Here is a 23,103-nt window from a genome sequence, read left to right on the forward strand (position 1 = left end):
AAAAATAGATTGCCACTTGTATGACTTGCGGAGAAATTCCATACCTCTAAAGTTCTTAAATTTTGAAAACCAGCAGTAGATGTTGGGCATTATTCTTTCAGGAGTATTTATGCCGCCACTGGACTAACAGCCAGTTGCTTCCTGAAGACAGTTGGACAAAGTTCTCTTGGGATTGTGAATTGCTGATTGGCAATGTGCATGATGGCTAAACAGGCAGTAGCAATGTTTCTACCTCTGCTCCTTAATCATATCCTGTAAAGAGAGACTATATTCTATTACCTTAAAACAAAATACCATTTTTTTTTTTTTTAATATGCTAACTTGTACCAAGGAACCTCTTCCATATTCAAGAATGAAAGCAAAATATTAATGTGTTAAAGAGCAGCCATTTGATTTGTTTATATGGAATCCCACACAATACACATGCTGGAAGGGAGTGTCTGCTTTGAAAAGTGACTACAAATAGTACCTTCTTACTGGACAGATCTGTCCTTGTGCCTATTGAGGAACGTCTACTAACTTAGTGACAAAAATGAGCTATTACTATGCTCTTCCTCTCATTAGCTCAGCAGAGTCAAAATAATCTTATCAACAGAGTTGTTTTCTAGGTTCCAGTGGAGAATAATGAAACAAATACGGTTATTTACAAAATTAAAGATTGTGGGATGCACATGCAGGTGAAGGAATATTTTTTTTCCTCCAAAACTTTTAGACTAGGCTGGTACATGGTAGAATGTTTTACTTCTACCTCTTCGAAGCTGCCATCGTTTGCTGCAGATTCTCAGCTTTCTGTTTCTGTCTGTTCCTCTTTTAAAAGAGACAAGCACGAGTGATATAATAGCAGGAACAACAATGCATGCTGCAACAGGGGTATGTCGAGAAAGATAAAGAAGTTGTATTGGAAAGATGAGAGAATAGCTTGACAAAAAATAAAATCAAAGAAGCATCAGTGGTGGTATCATAAAAGCAAAAGATGGAAGATTTTTAATGAAAGTAGAACAAAAGGAACAATAGTGAGAATATTTTAATGAAGTACTCAACCAGTCAGGGCCAACAATTCTAATTGATGGATGTGAAGAAGGTGAAGAATTAAATAGCTCAATGCTAGAAATTTCAGAAGCAGAAAGAGAGGAAGCAATTAAGCAGCTAAAAATGGCAAAGTGCCAGGTCAAGATAAGATCACTGCTGAAATGTGTAAAGCTGGGGAGCAGGTGGTAGTTCATGGAAAAACATAAACTTTGTGATACAGTTTAAGGGCGAGAATTCTACCCAGAGGAGGAAAGAAAGGTGTGATCTGTAAATTCCCTTCCCCCCCCCCAAAAAGGAAAACCACTGATAAGCAACATCTGGCGAGGAATAATGCTAATTTCCATACCAGAAAAGTGTTCTGTAGTGTATTATTGGGAGAGGAAAACTGTTCATAAATGAAAACCTGCATCCTGAGCAAGTAGGCTTTAGATCAGAAAGATTGTGTACAGACTACGTCTTCACCCTGAGATGATTGATTGAGAGAGGCCTTGCTTACAGGAGAAGATTAATCTTGAACTTTATAGATTTCACCAAAACTTTGGACTGCACTTATAGAGAGTTGCTATGGAAGGTCTTGCGACAATATGGGCTTTTTAGAAAGATCGTGACATGGGCCAGGATGCTGTATGAATGTTCAAAGTGCTGTGTAAGGACACAATAGAGAGACTGTCTGATTTGATATAGTCACTGGAGCGCAACAGGGGTGCATTTTATCACTTTTCCTCTCCTGCGTTGTGATAGATTACGTGATGTGAAAAGCATCATGAAAGGAAGAAACAATTATATGAAATAGAGGAAAACTTCAGGATTTCACCTTTGCAGATGATGTTTTCTATTGGACACATGATGATGATGATTGATGATGCTATGAAAAAGACCATTACCAATGACAAGTGTGAGGCCACCAAAGTAGAATTAAGAATTATCTGGAAGAAAATGAAAGTCATGATCGTTGAAGGAGGAGTTAGCAGTATATCTTGGAAGCACAGTGGAGCCTTTTTCGATGCTAGCAGCTGTCCGCAAAAGCAACGAGATTCACCCAAGAACCAAGATAAAGTTCTGTGGTGCCATTGTGACACTCACATTATCTGCTTCTGAAACTTAGCAAATGCCAGAAACTTACAACAGGAAACTTAATCCATTCCATCAGAAATGCTTGTGAAGAATACTTGGTGTCTGCTGGTGGGATAAAGTAACCAACACTGATGTATGGCACAAAGGACTGGCCAGCACGTTGTAGAGACAATGATTTGAGAAAGAAGGTTGTAGTAGTTTTAGACCTATTGTACAGATATCAAAAAACTGTGTTCCTAGACAAGCCCTGGGTTGGATACCACCTGAGGGAAGACAGAAAAGAGGAAGGCAATAGATGACATAAGAAAACCATTGAGAAAGATGCTGCTGTCATGGAAACAGACTATAATGGAGGAAGAAACATGGCATTAGATGATGGAAAGACTGGATTGCTTTGTGTCACAAGAGCATATAAACCCTCTCCCTGCTTCCCAATTTGACCCTTTTGGGAGTGATGTATGAAAAGGATAGAAGCCAGCTTGACTCTCAGGCCCCAAGATTGATTTGCATGGTTGGTTTTGGAGAAAAATATTTGATAAACTGAGTACATTTGACATGGAAATCATTTAGCTACAGTAAACATAGAACACTGCATTGTTATTTTTATAGTCACTTTTTAAAGCAGGACTACATTTTAAGCTAACAATGAGGCATGTAAGAAGACCTATGTATTTGTACATGACTTGTCTTCTAGGGAAATGAGTTTATTTAAAGAACTAATTTGATAATCCCTGCTTTCAATCTCTAAAGCAGTTCATATGCAAATGTATTTTTCATATGTCTAACTCTGAGTCTCTGGAAAAGGTCAAAACTATCAGAATATTTAACTATCCAGCTCAGTGCTCCTATAGAATCATGCATTAAAAAGTTGTTGTCTATTTAACAGAAATTAAAGAAGCACATAAAAGGAAAAGAATAATGAAAGAACGATTCAAGCAAGAGGAGAATATTGCTAGTGCTATGGTGATTTGGATCAATGAAATATTACCTAACTGGGAAGGCATGTGAGTAAACACGGTTTTTCTAGTGTAAATCTAATACAAATGTGGTTTATTTTTCCCCCCTCTTCGAACACAGAGGAACTACCCATTTCATGTTCTTCCTCCATATTCCTGACCATATGCTGAACTGATCCTACTAGCCAAAGAAGGTTTATATCCCATCAATAGTGCTTCAGATGTAATGAGGAATTATTATAGCAACATGAGATGTTCCTTACAGTAGGTTGCTAGGCATTGTGATCTTAACCCTTTTCAGTCCAAGAGCATAAGCAGAGAGCTTCGAATTTTGACATGGGTAGTAGCTTGTCATGTTATTGCTAAACTTCTCAGTGAGGTCAGGAAACAGGAATTGCTAAATTTCCTTTTTCTTTTCCCCCCTAGGCGTACTACCCGAAGAGTTCGAGAATTGTGGTGGCAGGGGTTACCCCCAAGTGTTCGTGGGAAGGTCTGGAGTCTAGCTATAGGAAATGAATTAAATATTACTCATGGTGCGGGTCATGTATACGTACCCTTTTATGCAAAATTCTTTACTTTGTTTATCCAAACTAGTACCGATTCTCCCCCCCCTTGCTTTCCTCTCTTTGCTGTCTCTGATATGGGGGGATGATCCCTTTTACAGATCAGGTAAATCAGAAATCTTGCACTTTGCCATTGAATGGTTGTCAGCTTATATGAGGCTTTTTCTTTTAAAAAGGTATGAATAGAGTGAGTTTTTAATAGTTTTTAAAATGAAGAAAAAAGTCAGGTTTGAAGAAAACTACTGACATCTTTAGGATGTGTTCACTCGTTATAGAAATAATATTTCACAGCTTTATAAGCACAGTCCTTTGTGAGCTATGAGGACTTTTTGTTTCCATTCTAAACACCTCTTCATTGCTATGAAACTAATATATAAAAATTGCAGAATTTTTTATTCTGGAGCACATCTTTTGAGTATAAAGACACATTTCCCCCCAAAGATACATAAAGGAAAGTTTTTTTTCACTTGTGGATTAGAGTAATTAAAATTCTAAGTTGAGAACTGAATTTAGGTATTCGATTTTTTTTTTTTTTTTTTTTTTTTGGGGCAGAGGCAGGAAGAATGCTTGAATAATATATATACTTAAATGAGTGTGGTTATAATATGCTCTAGTGACCTCCCGCTCATTTAGAAAAGAATAAAAAGGCTGAGTTACGTGTTTAAAACTTGGTACTAACTTCATTCATGCAATTTTTATACATTTTTATGCATTGCACAAGTTTTAAATATTGACCTGTTTCAAAACTATTTCAGTGCATCAGGCATTTAACCCAGGCTATCAAACTGAAATACCTGAGTGTTTGCAAGAGCATAATGACCAACTAAGTGCTATTCTATTCCTTATATATTGTACATACTATTAACGAGTATTCTGCCTGTGGTGATTTTTTTAATAAAATGCTCTCATGGGTCAAGTGCCATGAACTGTTGGTGAATAGCAAATAAAACCCAGCAAATAAACTCTTTTTATATAGCTAAAAGACAGGTAGAAGAGCTCTTCTAAATTCTGTTGAAACCACTACATAGAGGAAAAGCTCTGGTATACCATGCCAAAGCCAATGCTTAGGAAAGATGGCTCAATGTTTTTGTTTGATTTTTAAATTGCAAATAAAAAATAAATCTCCCAATTCCAAACACTGTAAAAGGAGCAGTTTGGGTAGGTCAAGACACGTCTGCGGGAGTAAAAAGCAATGTACAGCCAAACATTGGTTGGTTGCACCTTCACAAGTTCTTTATAATAAATACCAATTTTTAATGGAAACTTCAAAGTAAATTTATTAGCTTTTCATTCTAAAAATCATAAGTGATAGTAATTCTTGAGCCTTAGATAAGACATGTAAATTTGATGAGACTAAGGAAGTAGGATAATACAAGACATGGAACAGAGAACAATTGATCACCATCCTCGTTATAACAGCTTTTAACATATTTGAAGACTTATTGACCCCCTCCCACAGTTGTCTTTTCTCAAGACTAAACATGCCCAGTTTTTAAACCTTTCCTCAGAGACCAGGTTTACTAAACCTTTTATCATTTTTGTTGCTATCCTCTGGACTCTCTACAGTTTGTCCACATCTTTCCCAGAACTGGACACAGTACTAGTCTGCTTTTACAAGTTGGGCTTGTTTCAATAAACGTGTAAGAAAACAAGGATTTGTTTCTACACCCTCTTTTGTGATTTGAATATTCATCACTGAACAAAGCATAATATAGTAGATATTTCTGGAACTCTATATGTGTAAAAGTATAATGCAGTGAAATTTTAGTAACCTCATCTAATGGATTTTCTCATTTTAAGATCCTAGACCATAGATTTTTTGGGGGTGGGGGCGGAGGGCAGTTGAGACCAGAGCTGAAGAGCTCTGTTTTGAATACATTTCATTATGGTTGTGTGTGTTGGCTATGGTTTTGCTCTGTTGTTTTGCAGAGCTCTATGAAATCTTCTTATCCAGAGCCAAGGAACGATGGAAAAGCTTCAGTGAGACAAATTCAGAGAATGATATAGAAGGTGTGTTCTTACAATGATAATACCAAACATGATTTGCAGGGCTTTTTGTATGGTTTGACATACAGATGGGCAAATGTCTGAAGGCTCAGAGGTTCAATTCAGATGAGAATTAAAACCTTCAGTGTGTTCAGGTGGTTTGTCCTTGATGCTTTTTTCTCGTAGCAGGTCACAGAGTGAATGCCCTCTAGCGCTCCCCATGCCAAGAGAGGTACCTGCAAAAAGACATGTTGGTGGGAGCAGTTTCTTAATGTCAGAATTAATTTTTAAGTGAATGTTTTTCCTTTGAGTCTTTGAAAATCCAGGACCAGTGACATCGTGTCTTTCCAGAAGTCTAGGAGATCAAGCACAAAAAGAGCTGGAAGATCCTAAATTCTAGTACAATCTCTGCCATTTCCTAGCTTGCTTGTATGGTTCTCGTTATCTCATTATCGCTTCTCTGCCTTCTGGCTAAGAGAGGTGAAAACATTATCTAAATGCCTCACAAACATAAATGAATGTGTCCATACAACAGCCCTGAGACGGGAAAGTATTAGCAACCATTTTACAGATGGGAAACAGATATGAAGAGATTGTGATTTGCCTGAGGTCTTCATCCCAGTCTGGTTTCTAACTGCAAGACCCTCTTGCCCCTCTCAGATCTGTAAAATGGGGATATTAACATTTGTTTAAATACATACATCTGTGTAATTTTAAATCCTCTGCATTTTCCAGTTTTGTCCCATTTCTTCAGTTGCATATTGCGGGGATGGCTTACTTTTATTGTTGAAAAAATCCTTGTCATAAGTATTAATCTATTGTGCTGCTACTACTGAGATTTTTCCTCTAAAATGTCATTTCATTTAATTATTTTTGTTTTGTTGTTGTACTCTAAGTGGGGGTACTATTTTTGTAGAGGCTAATAAAATGTTTACGGCCATAACAATCACTTTGTTTTTTCAAAACACAGCAGCTCAAAAATACAGCAGTCATGTGAAAGTGAAAAATATTTGGATGGTCTAAGCAGAAATGTGGACAAAAAGTTTCTTTGCCAGTAAATTACTCAGGGTTTCCTCAGTCCACATCTGTGACTAATCTGAGGCAAACTGTTTTTAAAAATCTTTGTGTATATGAGCATGACACTAAGCTTGATTATCTTTGGCATACATGTTTAAATTACTTTAATATCCTTTTTGCTTTTGTACTGTATTACCACCACCAGTTTGATTTTAATTTTTATTATTATTATAGTATCACCTTTCAAGCAGAATGTTCATTTGCTTATTTTGACACCCTTAAAAAGGAAAAATGGGGCTCTAGCTCCGGCTTAACGTATTCATGTTGCATTTATGTTGCTTTTCTTATAAATGTCCAAGGGAAGTCCAAACCAAATAGACTTGAAGTATGTTTCCCCTCCCCCCTCCCCCTAATATTTTCAAGAGCAGGAAGATCCGTTAGTTGATGATTATGTAGAGAAGTCCAGAAAATACCAGAGATTTTACTTTATGTATTTAGATTGGCCTTAATTCTTTTAGCAAAATATTCTTCTTTTTTCACATCTTTCCAAAAGCTTTTCTAATCTCATGTATTTTCAAGTTTTCTCTCTTTTTCTCCTCAAATAACTTTCTAGCTTTTAAATGTTGGCAGGTACAGCTACCGCCTACTGGCTGTTATAGTATTTATTTTACTGACGAGCATTTATTAATGGAAACTGAAGTTTTTACTTACTCTGAATTTTATACACATTTAATAAGAGAAAATGAGATTTCATGACGTGACTTTTTTGTAGTCCAGTAAGGTTAAAAAAAACAAAAAACTGTTAAGAGCCAACTTGGAATGAGTTACAGAAATTAATATTTTCCATTCTACTTGATTGATTGAAACTCCTGTTTTCACAGCAGTGCAGTTCCTTAAACCTGTTTTTAAGCAGATTGCCATGTGGTATCTTGATGCTAAACAGTTCTTAGTGGTTGCTGCTAACCAGTTGAAAAAGTTAGTTGGCAATTCTTGAATTACTAGAGTGACAATTCTGGATTAGTAAAGTGGCTGTTAACTCTGGTTCTCCTTCATGACATTGCCTTCAGACCCTCACTATAGGAGTTGTGTGACTCTAACCATGTGACCCTAGAACTGATTTTCAACAGGAGTTGGCAGTTAAGAGGCATAATACAATATGGACGCTGCAAATTGGGTGGTGGGGAGGTCCAGGAGCAGGAGGGGATCAAGGCAGCAAGAACTTATTGTAATGAATCTTTTATCTTGTGTTGTCCTGATCAATTAAAAAAATCAGGACATGTTCCAGGTATCAGTGGGCAGAAACCTTCTGATTTTTTTGGTGAGAAATTGGAGAAACAAGAAAAGCCTGATTTTTTTTTTTTTCTTTTTTCTTTTTTTCACTGGTCTGATACTTATATAGTTTGTGGACACAGAGGTGAGGCAGTGATCTCCGAGACTGGTGGCATGGAAGGGTTAGGGTGCCAAAGAGCTTCCTCTGCCTGCAGCACCAATTGGGTATTCCATGGGCCTGATTTTAATGGAACTGATAAGATCTTTTATACTATGAATGAGCATTTCCATCCCTTTACAGTTAGGGTGCACTTTACAAGGGCTCAGGCAACGTCTGTAGCATGCCTTAGAGAGGTTCCTGTCTTGGAGGTGGGGGGAAGTTAAGGTGTGCAAGGAGGCATGCGCAGCCTCCAACAGACATTGCAGGCTAAAATATTCTAGGTTTGCATGCACAGGGTGCACATACACTTACAGCGAGATCCAGGTGGACAAAGGCATCTAAAAGAACTCCAATTATTGTAAGCTAAGTAGCCTCTCTTTCAAAAAAGTTCTCTGAGTATGTTCCTAGGTATGCAACTCTTACAGTATGGCTTTGTGGAGGAAGTACATTCAGAGAACAAGAATTAATTCTTTTTTTCTCCTGTTTTAGACAGACAATTTCCTGAAGTTCTTTCTGTGTATGCATGTGACTTCATATTGACTAATAAAGAAATGTCTACAGAAGTAGCTGCATATTTTATCCATTTTCGTAAATGACTTTTTTTGTTTACTTGCAGATGCAGGTGTGTCTGTTGCTGACCGTGAGGCCAGCCTGGAACTAATTAAGCTGGATATATCACGCACATTTCCGTCCTTCTATATTTTTCAGAAGGTGAGAGGTTTAGAATCTGTTTCATGAAGAGGCCATAGCGTTGTGAATTCATATTTTGTACTGTATGTCAAGAGTTGAAGAGCTTGTGGTGTCATTTGAATGAAGTATATTTGATTGTGTGTTTGTCCATTCAAAATAACTGAAAAGTTAAGATGAGATTTTATAGCCCTTGAACTCAAGACACCATTTTTTTTTTTTTTAATGTAGCAGTGGTGGTATTCTTGGCAGTAACACTGTATTAAGAATTGCTTTTTATAATTGTAGATCCTGACGCAAAATTAATGTGTATGGTGAAGTTGGGGATTCAATGGTTACTAATAGCATAGTAATTTAGGGGCTCACCTTTGAGTCTTAAAATAATAATTGATTTAATTGGTTTAGTTACCTAGGTTGAGGAAAGCTTTACAAAAGTATTCACTTTTTTTTTTTTCTCTCCCCAAGGGAGGTCCATATCATGATCTCTTGCATAGTGTCTTAGGAGCATATACGTGTTACAGACCTGATGTGGGATATGTAAGTATTTGCTCTATGCACTGATATATTTTTAATAATGCAGGTATTTAAGTTGCAGTATATCAAAGCTTCTAGTTCTCTGAACTTTTATTGTGCTGTGCTACCAGCAGTTTTAAAAGTAATTCCCATCTTAATGAACATATGATGCATATGTCTCTGAAAACCTACTTGATGTTATGGTCAGCTATTACAGGTAGGGAAGTTCTGTAAAGAAAGTAGGTTGTTGCTGTTAAAATGCTCTTTTTAAAAGTCTCCAAACATTATTGTCATCTAGATGAGATGGAGGTGAAACATGTCAGCAGGTAGAAACAGTGGGAGAAATGGATAGGCACTTTGACTTCTCTGCTCCTAGATTTCCAGGCAGCAGAGGTGTAAAAGTTTAAATGTAGCTAACTATTTATATATGCACTTAAGGAGTGTGAGCTGGGGGCATGAGAACAAATGGCATTGGCTAACGGAAATGTTCCAGTTGACTCTACTGTGTAACTGGAATGTTGTCTCTGTTCCAATGTAGTTGGCTGTGCCTGAACCCTTTTCCATGTGATTCTTTTCCCTGTAGCAGTTTTTCCACATCTGAACAATGAATTTGGGGACAAACTCTGTCTTTGCTGAGCTAATGAGCTCTGCATCCAGCCTGTTGTCTTCCTTAAAGAGGGGGGCATTCCAAATCCCAGAGCACCTTTAATCACCCAAAACCTTCCTGGAACCTCAGTGACAAACATCCCCAACTTTCTTCTGCATAATAAATATGATTTTCTTGGAGCCATGTTATCGCTGTTTTTAGCTACATGTTGTAAAGAATTTTGTAAATTACTGATTTAATATTTTGCCTTTACTTAACCATATTATCTTGTATACATCTCAAAATTTTGTATAACTGGTTAATGACACATTGCAGATTATAAATATTCGCATTTACAAACATATAAGATACTGTGCTATTTATTCTTTGTGTGCTAATTGCACTTCCCCATTGAAGGTTCAAGGGATGTCCTTCATTGCCGCAGTACTCATTCTCAATCTGGAAGAGGCAGATGCTTTCATTGCCTTTGCAAACCTCCTAAACAAGCCATGCCAGCTGGCCTTTTTTCGTGTGGATCACAGCATGGTATGCTAACCGATTGTAAAGTATTAGACCTTGATTTTGTTCTTTGATTCAGAACGTATTCTTACTATTAGTAACATTTTAATCCTTCATTTGTTTGGATAGCAAACAGTTTCTAATGATGGTTAGAATTAGACAATCAAGTGAGTGTGATTAATTACCTAAAGACATACATTGCTAGAGAAATAAAAAGCTGAATTTGTTGTACTATGGACGAGTTTTAAGGTTTGAAGATCTTCAATTTTTGTGATTCTTCTCCCTACAGATGCTGAAATATTTTGCAGCATTTGAAGTATTCTTTGAAGAAAATCTCCCAAAACTATTTCTTCACTTCAAATCATATAGTCTTACTCCAGACATATACTTGATAGACTGGTAAGTTAATGGCCACAGCAAATCTGATTTAGCAACTGCCTGTGATTCCCTCCTCCCCCCCCCCCCATTTTTGCATCACTTTTTTTCCCCAGCAGAAGTACAGTATAGGTCAGGAGTTTTTGTGGGACTAAAACTACCTCCAAACTTTCTGGGTCTCACGAACTCCTGGAGAATTACTTTGCACAGCTGCATATCCCATGGCAGCCCTGACAGGAGCACATAGTTCCAACATCAGTATATATTTTTGAACTGGAAGTAGAAATAACACATACGTTCATATAGAAAACAAGATTAAAAGAATTTAGTAGGCCTTTTGACCTTGCTCCATTACCACATAGTTGAGATGCTTAGTTGTAACCTTGGCAGAAAGAGGAGGCTCAAGGGAGTGACATTTTGGTCCAGTCGTAGTGGTAGAGGGAGCAGTAAAAGGATACTGAGTAAAAGAATAAGAGGAGAGCCTGAAGGGAAAACTAAGGTAGAGGCAGAATAAAAGAATAAGAATTGAAGTGAAAGTATAGACTTAGAAGTAACAAACATGTAAAAGTTCTTAATGTTCAAATTGGAGGAATACACTAAAAATGAGGAGAGAGAAAGATAAAGGAAGAATGGAAAATAGTTAGTACTCTTTAAAAACATGGGCAAAGTACCACAATACATATTTATATATACATTTAACAGATTAACATTTTAAAAACACTTTTTTAATTGAGTTGATCCATGATCGGTAACTACAAGACATATTAATTGGTAGTACTATTGTATCAAATATATTAAACTTTATTGGAAAAAAAATAATTAAAATTTGCTACATCTACACATCTTCAAAGTAGTTTTGGATTGCCACCAATATAAACACAAATGTAAAAAAAAAAAAAAAAAAAAAAAAAATTTTTCCCTAATCAAGTTTCCCCAAGTTCTTAATTGATTCCAATATTCTCCTTTTACAACTCTAAAGTGTTTTGTGAGGTGGTGTGCTTCATCCCAGAAATGACTGGATTTAGAAATGAAGTGATCCTGAATGTATGTCATGAATTGTATATGTTGCCAATGTCTAATGTCTTGTCATTCGAGTAAATGTCATGCCATCATTTCCCCAAAATAACAAAACGTTGGTCTGTCCCTAAAAAATGAAATTGTTCAGAAACTGCTAACCAACCTAAAGTTTGAATGTCATATTTGCCTTTCAGAACAACTAACATTTGTTTTGTGACCATGTCCATATGATGCCTCAAGCCTTTTCCAATCAATTCGACAAAAATGCTACTGAAGCCTAAACCAAAACAAAATTCAAGGAAAAAGCCCTGTTCAGAGTGTTGTATATCCCTACTCCACATTGTCTCTTTGGAGACCTTTGAATTGCGGTGGGTGGGAAATATCTGAACTGCTCTGTGGAGGAGGGAAAAAGGAAGGCTCTCAAATGAAGTATTCCCTGTAGCATGGGAAGGAAATAGCAGAGAATCTCAGATTGGGAATTTACATTCTAGGGGACTATCTAAAACTCTGCTAGCTTTTAAAATTGCAACTATTTGGCAAAGGATAAAACTAGAAAACATTTAGCTCTTGAACATGTCAGTGCTAATTTGTCATTTGATAGCTTTCAGTAACCTAGAGAAGGGAGGGGTATGGGATCCAATCATGTTTCTGAAGTAAAACAGTAGCACTAACCGGTTACCTTTTTATACATAATAGGATCTTCACTCTCTACAGCAAGTCACTACCACTTGATCTGGCCTGTCGAGTCTGGGATGTCTTTTGTAGAGATGGAGAAGAGTTTTTGTTTAGAACAGGATTAGGAATCCTTCGATTATATGAAGATATTCTCCTACAGATGGACTTCATTCATATAGCACAGTTTCTAACAAAACTGCCCGAAGACATCACATCAGAAAAGCTTTTTAGTTGCATTGCAGCTATTCAGATGCAGAATAGTAACAAAAAATGGGCCCAGGTGAGTGAAAATAATAATGTGACTAAAAGTTGTTAATATACATTTCTCAAAATAGACAGTGGCCTGTATAATTTCAAAACATGTAGGGTAATTTCCCCCATTATAGATCCTATTTTCTGCTGGAAATCTGGTGGTGTGTTTTTTGTTTTGTTTTTTAAAGAAGAAATACTGTATCAAAAGCATATGTTTGGATTGCTCTCTTCATGTGAAGTGCATCCTACTTATAAAGAGCAGATCCAGTGTCATTCATGGAGGTGATGGCTTACTACTTCCTTCATTGGAAAATAAATGCAGGAATGAAAGTTCTTCTTAGAGTGCTGGTTCATGTCCAGTCCAATTAGGTCTGCGCGCACCGTGTGCATGGCAGCTGGAAAGTTTTTCCCCTAGCAGTATCCATTGGGTCCGCTCAGGTGCCCCTTGGGGTCGCATCTTTATGGTGCTGGATATAGGACCCTGCCAACCTGCCACCCCCTCAGTTCCTTCTTATCACCAGTGACGGTTGGCTGGAATGCTCGTGGCTCTTGCTCTGTAAGTGCAACTCCCCTAGTTTCTTGACTTCTTCGTGTAAATAGTTTGTCTATCCCATATAGTTGTATTAGTTTAGATTTAGATAGGATTTAGTTGGGGGTGCACCCTTTGCCCCCCCCCTTTTTTCTCCAGTACCATGGCATGCCTCAATCCCTGGGGTTTAAACCCTGCATAGACTGTGGCAAGCATATGTCAAAAAGTGACCCTCTCAATTCTTGCCTGAAGTGTCTGGGTGAAGGCCACCTCAAGGAGTGCTGCAAGATCTGCAGGGGTTTTCGGCCGAGCACCCAAAAAGAGAGGGAGCAGTGCCTCAAGTACTTCTGATAGAGGCTGCTTTGTGTCTCCATTTGGACCCTGACTCGGTGGGGCCGATGCCAAGCGCCTCGGCACCAGTGCGTGGCGCCCCGGCACAGTCAGGACACGAGTCGGCGCTGAGAAAGGACTCTAGTAGAGACTCTTGGCACCGGCAGGTGTTGCCCCATAGGAGCTCCACGCAGGGCAGTGGGTGGCACCTCTCTTTCTCCGGTCCCCCATAAGAAGAGAAGACCAGAGAGGGGATGCTCCCCCATGCCCAGAGCAGCGCTATAGGAGCCCACTGTGAGACCTGTGTCAGGCCACGCGAGCTTGGCTTCTGCATAGAGGGTCGTGTTCATTCCTGCCCCGCCTCCCTGGGACCAGTTGAGTCCAGACCCCCTCCACTCCCCAATCCGGGAGAGCCTTGACTTGCAGATGCCCTCCACACTGGAGGCATTTGAACTGGCTGAAGACCTGATTGCCCTCATGGCATCGCCTCCCCTCTTTCTCCCCTCCTGCCCCCCTCTTCCCCAAGATGGGACAGGATTCCTGTGTCAGTCTCAGCAGCACCCGTGAGGCCCCCGGTGCCGTCCAGGGGCAAACTGGTGCTGACGCTGCCCTGGTCGCCATCCCCTCGGCACCGGGGACCGGTGCTGTCGCTGAGCACATGGGTATGAGAGCTGCGTTGGTCCCATAGCCCTAGACGCTGCTCTCTGGCACTAATGGGATCCACTCCTCCATGTCCTCTTATACAGAGTCCTCTGATTGGAAGCGGAGTCCTACCGCATCAGATCCAGAAGGAGCAGGAGTTTAAGGTCCTGCAGACAAGACACCATCTCTAGCTGGGACCATGGCTGGGTCAGTGGCAGCCCCGTGGCTCTTTTGGACCCCCTGGGCTTTCCGCCAGGGCGAGAGCCACCTGTCCTATTCTAGGTCGGCTTCTGTGGAGTCGATGTCATATGTGCCCTCGGCCTCCCAGACGGTCGCTGTACTGCCGGCACTGATACCTCCAGTACCGACATGGACGTCGGCCGTGCTCGCTGTGGCACAGATAGCGCTGGCACCGGCCAGATAGTGAGATCCCCTCGATGTCAAGGGTAGCGAGCACAACCCACTTCTGCCTAGGATCTCGTCGTCCTCTTCCTCGCCTGACGAGGCCGTGGCGGGCACATCAACCGCCCCAGCCCTAGAGGACAGTAGGGTGCTCCAGCAACTCATGCGCAGGGTAGTACAAAACCTGCACAACCAGGTTGAGGAGGTGGTTGAGTCCTCTGACCTGATGGTGGACATCCTTGCCCTTTCTGGTCCCTCCCATTTTACCCTGCCTCTGATGGGGACCAGACAAGAGACCACTAAGACATTGTGGCAGACTCCAGCCTCTTTACTACCAAGAGCAAAGAGGAAAGAGTTTAAGCACCACTATACCCACCTGCCGCCAGACTCCCTAGTGGCAAATGAGTGGGAGCACCAAGGCTACCAGGGCCCTTCCCAAAAAATCGGGAGAAAAATATATGCCACCGGGGGGCTACAACTCTGGATCTCTAATCACCTGGCAATTACAACTGCCAAATTCATGGAGTTGTTGCTGGAGGACTCCAGGGCAGAATTCTCCTCCCAAGTGGAGGAAGGAAAGCTGGTTGCCTGAGCCTCACTTCAGGAAGCCCTTGGTGGAAGAGGTTTCTCAGGAGCTGCATGGTCTTTGGCCTCCATTATCCCTTTCTTGGATCCAGGGGACTGGTATGCTGCCCTCGATTTGAAGGACACTTACTTTCACATTGCGATCACATTGTCCCACAGGCGGTATCTCAGGTTCGTAGTGAACCACAATGACTACTGGTTCTCGGTCCTCCTGTTCGTCCTGTCAGTGGCTCCTCGAATGTTTACCAAGTGCATGGCAGTCGTAGTTGCATTCCTGCGCAGGCGACAAGTACAGGTTTTTCCATACCTCAACAACTGGCTAATTAAGGGCCGCTCCAGAATGCAAGTGGAGGCACAAATTGGCTTCATAAGAGCAACTTTTGATGAACTGGGCTTCTCAATGTGCAAAAGTCAACTCTGTCCCCAGTTCAGAGGATAGAGTATATAGGGGCGGTACTAGACTCCACACAGGCCAGGGCATACCTCCTGGAATGGCAGTTCCAGTCCATGGGCAACATCATTCGAAACCTCAGTTTCCTACCACCACAGCAAGGAATTGTCTGAAGCTTCTAGGACACGTGGCCGCTTGCACCTATGTAGTACAGCATGCCAGACTCAGACTCCGGCCTCTTCAGGCGTGGCTAGCTTCGGTGTATTGCCCGGCTTGGGATGGTCTGGATGAGATAGTCACTTTACCTCATCTGGTCCTCGACTCCCTCCTGTGGTGGCTCGACCCACAGATGTTGAACGTGGGGGTCCCTTTCGCCAGACCTTAACCATCCCTTTTGCTGGTGATGGAAGCATCTGCATTGGGGTGGGAGGTGGGGCGCACCTGGGAGACCTCAGGACCCAAGATCTCTGGTCACAGGCGGAGCTCTCCCTCCATATCAACGTCAGAGAGTTGAGAGTAGTCAGCCTAGCATGCCAGACCTTTCAAGTTCATCTGGAGGGGAAATGTGTATTGGTTATGACAGACAACACGACGGCAATGTTTTATATAAACAGACTGGGTGCACACTCCTCTCCCCTGTGCCAAGAAGCCCTCAAACTGTGTGACTTCTGCATAACTCACTCGGTACACCTGGAAGCATTGTACCTCCCTGGAGTACAGAACAGATTGTCGGATTATCTCAGCATGTCGTTCCATGGCCACAAGTGATCCTTGTGCCTGAATTTTGCGGTTTCTGTCTTCCAACAGTGGGGGTTTGCCACACGATGGAACAGGAAGTACCAACACTTTTGCTCCTTCCTGAATCACAGCCAGGGCTCTATCACAGATGCGTTTCTCTTTCCCTGGAAGGGACACCTCTTATGAGTTCCCTCCCATTTCTCTTGTTCACAAGGTGCTCCTCAAAGTTCAGAGTGATGAGGCCTCAATGATATTGGTAGCTCCAGCTTGGCCCCGTCAGCACTGGTACACGTCTCTTCTGGAAATGTCAATGGAAGCCCCAATCATCTTGCCACTCTTCCTGGACTTGATAACTCGGGATCACGGCCATCTCCAGAACCTGAACCTTGAATCGCTGCACCTCACAGTGTGGAAGCTCCATGGCTGAACCCAATGGAGCTCGCTTGTTTGGACCCGGTCAGACAAGTCCTCCTTGGCAGTAGGAAACCTTCCACAAGGGCTACCTACCTGGCCAAGTGGAAGAGATTTTTCAATCTGGTCAGCACAACGCTGTCCATACACCTCATACTGGACTACCTTCTCTATCTCAAGCAACAGAGGTTGTCCATGTCATGAATAAAGGTTCACTTGGCTGCCATTTCTGCCTTCCATCAAGGTGCAGGTGGTTGGTTGGTCTTTGCCAACCCAATGGTCAGTCATTTCCGGAAAGGCCTGGACAGCTATACCTGCACATCCGACAGCCGTTCCCGGCATGGGACTTCAACCTGGTCCTTTCCAGACTAATAGGGCCATCTTTCGAACCGCTGGCAACATGTACTCTGCTTGTACGTCTCATACAAGGTGGTGTTTCTGGTGGCAATCACATCAGCCAGGAGGTATCTGAGCTCCAGGCCTTAATATCAGAGCCCTCTTACACTGTGTTCTATAAGGACAAAGTTCAGTTCAGGCTGCATCCAGCTTTCCTTCCTAAGGTTGGCTCCCAGTTTCACGTCAACCAGGACATCTTTCTACCAGTTTTCCACCCTAATCTGCACTCCAGCAGCAGGGAGCAAAAATGTCACTCGGACGTTCTCTGAGCCTTTTACACTGAGCAAACAAAACTGTTCCGGAAGTCCATTTAGCTGTTTGTCATAATAGTGTACAGAATGAAAAGGATTTCGTCATGGATCACGTCCTGCATCGGAGCATGCTACAACCTTACAAAGGTACCTGCCCCTCCGCTTACAGCGTGCTCCATGAGGGCGCAGGCTTCGTCAGCTGCATTCCTGGAGCATGTTCCAATCCAGGAAATATGCAGAGTGGCAATTTGGTCATCAATACACACTTTTACCTCACATTACGCTATCATCCAGCAGGCCAGAGATGATGCAGTCTTCGGTAGAGCAGTGCTACAGTCAGCAAACCTCTGAGCTCCGACCCCGCCTCCAAACTTAGCCTTGGTAATCGCCTAATTGGAACTGACATGAATAAGCACTCGAAGAAAAAACGGTTACCTACCTTCTCGTAACTGTTGTTGTTCTTCGAGATGTGGTGTTCATGTCTATTCCAATTCCCACCCTCCTACCCCTCTGTGAGAGCAGCCGGCAAGAAGGAACTGGGGGGGTGGCGGGTCGGCAGGGTCCTATATCCAGTGCCATAAAGGTGCAATCCCAGGGTGCGCCTGAGCTGACGTGATGGATACTGCTAAGGGAAAAACTTTCCGGCTGCCGTGCATGCAGTGTGCGCATACTTAATTGGAATGGACGTGAACAACCCATCTTGAAGAACAAGAGTTATGAGAAGTTGGTTTTTTTTTTGCCTGCTCCATGGTCATGGAGCTTTGAAGAGAACCATAATAAAATGGTTGCCCTAAAATGAATAGATTCAGGCATCCTTAGGACTCTGTATAAGACCAACTTTCAGTCCAGTGCAGAAACAGTAGGGGAAAATGCCATAGTTGAGTTATGAGTCCAGAAAACAAATATTTATTAATAAACATTAAATCTTATTATATGAAATATGTCCTAACTGAAAAATTGACTAAGATATAGGATTTAAAGTAAATTTTATAGGGCATTTTTTCAGCAAAATAGCTTGCTTCTATTTAGTACAGCTTTGAATTGTTGTGGCATTTGAATCTCTCCTGGGCTTTAGCAGCTCAGGAGCTGGTCACATTTTTCTATATGTGCCCAAATTTTTTTCTTTAGAAGTTTTAGGAAAAATATTTAAAATCCAATATTCAGCAAATATTTGCACTATTGCTGCTGAAGTCCATATCAGACTACAAGAGTACAAAACCCATGGTTGGGATGAAAGAGATGCCAAACACATTTTTTGCTGTATCAGGCCCTTTTGCACACTGAGCAATGAAGAACAGGTACTGTGTATATACTCAATCATAAGCTGGTTCGTTTATAAGCCGACCCCCCCCCCCCCCCCCCCAGATGGATAAGTAAAAATGGAAAATTTTTATGACCTATTCATAAGCCGACCCTATAATTCAGGAGTCAGCAAACTTTTGGCTCCCGGGCTATCAGGATAATATTCTGGTGGTGGGCCGAGATGGAAGAGATTTGTTTACCTCGAGCGTCCGCAGACACGGAGGTAAACCTAAGTAAACAAAGTGTCCCGGTGCGCCAGCTGCTTACCCTGACAGGCTGGGACAGCAACTGGTGGGGAAATGTTTTTTGGGGGGAGAAGCTTGGGGTCAGGGGAGTAACCCCTGTGACTACCCCCTAACATGACCCCACCCCTAGCCTGGGACCCCCACACTCTCCCATTCCCATCCCTTCCCACCTTATCTGTGGAGGGCCAGGGGAGGATGTCTCTGGCCTGGCTGGAGCTTCTGCAGCACGCTGGGCAGTGCAGCTGCAGCCTGCTCCGGCAGGCCAGACCGGGCAGCGCGGCCGCAGCATGTTCCAGTGGGCTGGGCTGGGTGACGTGGCTGCAGCGCGGCCACAGCCTGCTCTGGGGGGTGGGGCCGAGCGGCACGGCTGCAGCCTGCCAGCCCCAGGGCTGCAACTGCTTCCGAGGCTGGGGGGAGAGCAGTGTGGCCAGAAGCGGAGAGACTCTGGCCCCGCCTCTTCCCTTTTGGCTCTGCTGGCTGTGCTGCCTCTCCTTGCTCCCTCTGATGGGGGGAGGAGCTGTGTCCCACCTCTCCCTCTCTCTACCTGTTCATAAGCCGACGCCCTTCTCTGGTGCTTCCCTTTTTTACTAAAAAAAATTCGGTTTATGAACAAGTATATACGGTACTTTATTAAGTGAAGCCATCATGTGGGCTGGGCTACTTTGGTAGTGCTTTGCCATGTCAAATGTCTGAGCTCAGCTCTGTTTGCTTCTGGAGGAAGCTGGAGCTGTGGGAGTACTCCCTAGGATGGAGGGAAAGGGGAAGTGCCTTGATTGTGGCTAGTAAGGATTAGTGGTATCTGGCTTCTAGTCCCTTTCAGTCAGTCTGTTCTTGTGGGGTTGGCAGTTATAACACTCGGCCTAAAGATTAGACATTAGGGGAAATGTAGGGAACCTCAGGTTTATGATAAATGTAAATAATCCTTGTTGAGAAAAACATCTGTATTATGGTCTCTTTATAAGGGTAGCCTATGTTACGATAAATGTTAATTAAATATTATGTTTTTAAACCTGCATGTCATTTTAATCTGCCTTTTTAATACTAATTTATAGGTGTTTGCCTCACTAATGAAGGACAACAAAGAAGGTGACAAGAACCATAGCCCAGCACTGAAAAGCTAATCTCCATAATGTAAAGGTCTATTGACATTGTAGAAAACCACTTGATTAAAAAGGAATTATTACATCATTTTACATGAAAACCACTATAGAGGAAAGCTTAAGAAACATAAAGTGGCAGAAATTGATGAAATCTTCACCCTGTTGCCAGTATTAAGTAGCTTTTTGTGGGAAGAATTGTTTTCACAGAGAGCAAAATACTAAAACTTGTGAAACTGAGAAGTGGGTAATACATATTTAATATTTAAAAAGAATCTGCTTAATGCAATAAACATTTGTAATAACTTTTGTTGGTACTTACAAAAATTTAGGCATACATTTTTTTACAAATACCACAAAGGCACTTTTTTGGGGGAGTGATAAAAATGTTAAATATTAAATAAGGCCCAAGAACTGCTATCTGAACCAAACACTCTGGTACAAATATTACCTCCACAATTAACTAGTAAGAAATATTGTGGACTAAATGAGTTTGTTTAGGTATGTTTGTACCAGATAATATAAAGCATCGGGGTATGTCTTATTTAGTTTGCTTAAATTGTAGCTTCATTCTTCAACTTAGGCAAATTTAACTCAGGAACCGTGGAAATATTGTGCCCAGTCCTGCTACAAATGAAATCAGTAGCAAAAGTCCAGTTGATTTAAATGCTGGTAATATCAGGCCCATTATCTGTAGTGTATTATAAAGGTGTTTGTACACTGCAAATTAAAGTATAATGGTTGCATGGGTAGGTATACCGCTGCTACAATTCTTAATCTAGTTAGCATGGGTAACAGATGGTTTCAATCATTTGTTTTTTGAAGTGTTGGGTGTGCAGCCTACTTCATGGAATATCCACTTAATTTTCCTTTAACAGTTATTTGCCACCAACAGTTTTTTATCTTGCTTAACCATTACTAATAAAAGAAATTGGTTCATTTTTATGCTTGATGGTAAACACTAAAAACAATCTTCTGACGACAGTCTCTGTATGTTTTCAGGAGCATTGATACTAAAAATTTCAGTCCACACACAAATGCTGAAAAAAATGCAGATGGAATAGTTTTTGAAACTTTCTTTTATGGTGTGCAATACTAAAAAATCCAAAAAGCATATTGTTTGGCAATACTTTTCTTTTTCTTTTAATTGTATGAGAAGTAAGATCATATGGTACATGTCACACAAGCAGATATTTCCTAGTTTCTAAAATATGTAAAACACAATGTTCGATCTTAGGGATTAGAAATAGAAAGCGCATAATACTGCAAGTAGCTAACACTTGCTCTTTCTGAGTCCATTTTTGATAGTATTTAATGTAAATAAATTGCTTTCCTGTGATTTTTGTAATTGGTCCCTCTGTGTAGAAATGAAGTCAGATTTATCATTACATATTTTTAAATTTGGGAGGTTTTTTCAGTTGTCCAGTGTTAAAAGCAGAGTCTGCATAACTTGTTCTGGTTAAAAATTTGAATTAGTGTGGTGAAACTTTTTATGTCGCTATCTGGTTTAAAACTACATTTAAATATACTACTCATAACATACAATTTAAAGTTAAAATGTCTGAGATTTTTTCTTATGTGTATTCACTACTTTAATTGGATCCAATTTATTTGTATTTTGTTTTGGAGTTCTGTTGTACAGTTTTCTTACTTTTCAAGTACAAACATGTATATAAAATTGTAAATAGAAGGGATCTAGCCTTCATTTAAGACCACTAGTAACAATCCTGTGTAAATAAAACTCATAAGCAGAACAAGTACTTGAGTCTCTTTTCCCTTTTGGGGCATCTTCTTTAATACAGGAGAAAACTCTTGCCTAAAAAACTTCTTGCAAAACTTTTCAGTCTGATAGAGTTGTACCTAAAGGATTTTCTTGTAGTAAGCAAAATTGAAATAATGTATTTATTGATGAGCTTGATGTACTGCGTTGCTGATAGATTCACAAAATTGCTGATCTATCCCATTTAACGTATGTACAGTGCCCAGCATAGTGGGGCCTTTTGGGTACTACTGTAATACAAATGAATTGATATTGATCTAAGTGTGCTGGTTTGCTGGTGAGCTAGGCTGGGGATGTGGGGAATGTCCGCATGTGGGTCCTTGTCCTTGGGTTACTGATGGAGCAAGAGTCAAGGTGGGAATTTTGCCATCTTGATAATAGATGGGCATGTTAGCTGTGTTGCCAGGGACAGTCAAGGGGATGGAAAAACTGACTTGTATTCAGTGAGTCACTCCTTATTTCATTGTTGATCTGAAGGCACATGTTGAATTTGTTCTGACAAGGGGTTGCTTTTCTGATAGTGTGAGGAGGAGGTGGACATCAGTTTATCATCACCAAACCTTGTTCTACGTCAGGGAAATAGTGAAAATTTGGACAGAAGAGGTATGATGGTGACCTTTCCTCTGGCAATAGATCAGAAGAGGACAGTATTACAATTCAGGCAATAAAGTGGTTAACATTAATTGGATGGTAATTTGGGTATAGGAGACACCTGAATTGTGAGCAGTAATATCATATGTGCTTCAGGTAGGGTGACCAGATGTCCTGATATTAGTCTGTCTTATATACACAACTATATGGTCCCCTCACCCCCTTGTAAAAAGGTGTCCTGATTTTTCACACTTGCTATCTGGTCACCCTAGTTTTTGGTTTTCTTCTGCTGAAGTTAGATGCTAATAAAGGATCAGTCTAATCATCAAGGATATAATGAAAGGATTGGTCCAGAACCAGCACACGTTGGAAATGGTTACTATTGCTTTCATAGAATCATAGGACTGAAAGGGACCTTGAGAGGTCATCTAGTCCAGTTCCCTGCACTCATGGCAGGACTAAGTATTATCTATTCTAGACCATTCCTGACAGGTATTTGTCTAACCCACTCTTAAAAAATCTTCAATGTTTGAGATTCCACAACCTCCCTAGGCAATTTATTCCAGTGCTTTACCACTCTGAGAGGAAGGTTTTCCTAATGTCCAACCTAAACCTCCTTTGCTGCAATTTAAGCTCATTGCTTCTTGTCCTATCCTTAGAGATGCTTTCATGAAGCACCTACTAAATAACTATGCTCAATGAAAATCCAAAACAAAAAAATGGTTCTGCGTTACA

At 41.0% G+C, this 23,103-nt stretch overlaps 1 protein-coding gene across 2 annotated transcripts in view; it reads left to right on the forward strand.

The window, feature by feature from the left end:
• Positions 1-20,130, forward strand: part of TBC1D12 (TBC1 domain family member 12) — an 83,646-nt gene extending 63,516 nt beyond the window's left edge. For both annotated transcript variants that reach the window (XM_034776205.1, XM_034776206.1), the window contains 9 exons: positions 2,990-3,107; positions 3,486-3,592; positions 5,552-5,632; positions 8,671-8,765; positions 9,207-9,278; positions 10,258-10,386; positions 10,649-10,758; positions 12,448-12,706; positions 19,953-20,130. In XM_034776205.1, the coding sequence (XP_034632096.1) occupies positions 2,990-3,107; positions 3,486-3,592; positions 5,552-5,632; positions 8,671-8,765; positions 9,207-9,278; positions 10,258-10,386; positions 10,649-10,758; positions 12,448-12,706; positions 19,953-20,021 (1,040 nt within the window). In that variant the 3' untranslated portion in view covers positions 20,022-20,130. The remainder of the gene's footprint in view (positions 1-2,989; positions 3,108-3,485; positions 3,593-5,551; positions 5,633-8,670; positions 8,766-9,206; positions 9,279-10,257; positions 10,387-10,648; positions 10,759-12,447; positions 12,707-19,952) is intronic.
• Positions 20,131-23,103: the final 2,973 nt, after the last annotated feature.

The sequence above is a fragment of the Trachemys scripta genome, chromosome 7 (genome assembly GCF_013100865.1).
Source record: "Trachemys scripta elegans isolate TJP31775 chromosome 7, CAS_Tse_1.0, whole genome shotgun sequence".
NCBI lineage: Eukaryota > Metazoa > Chordata > Testudines > Emydidae > Trachemys > Trachemys scripta.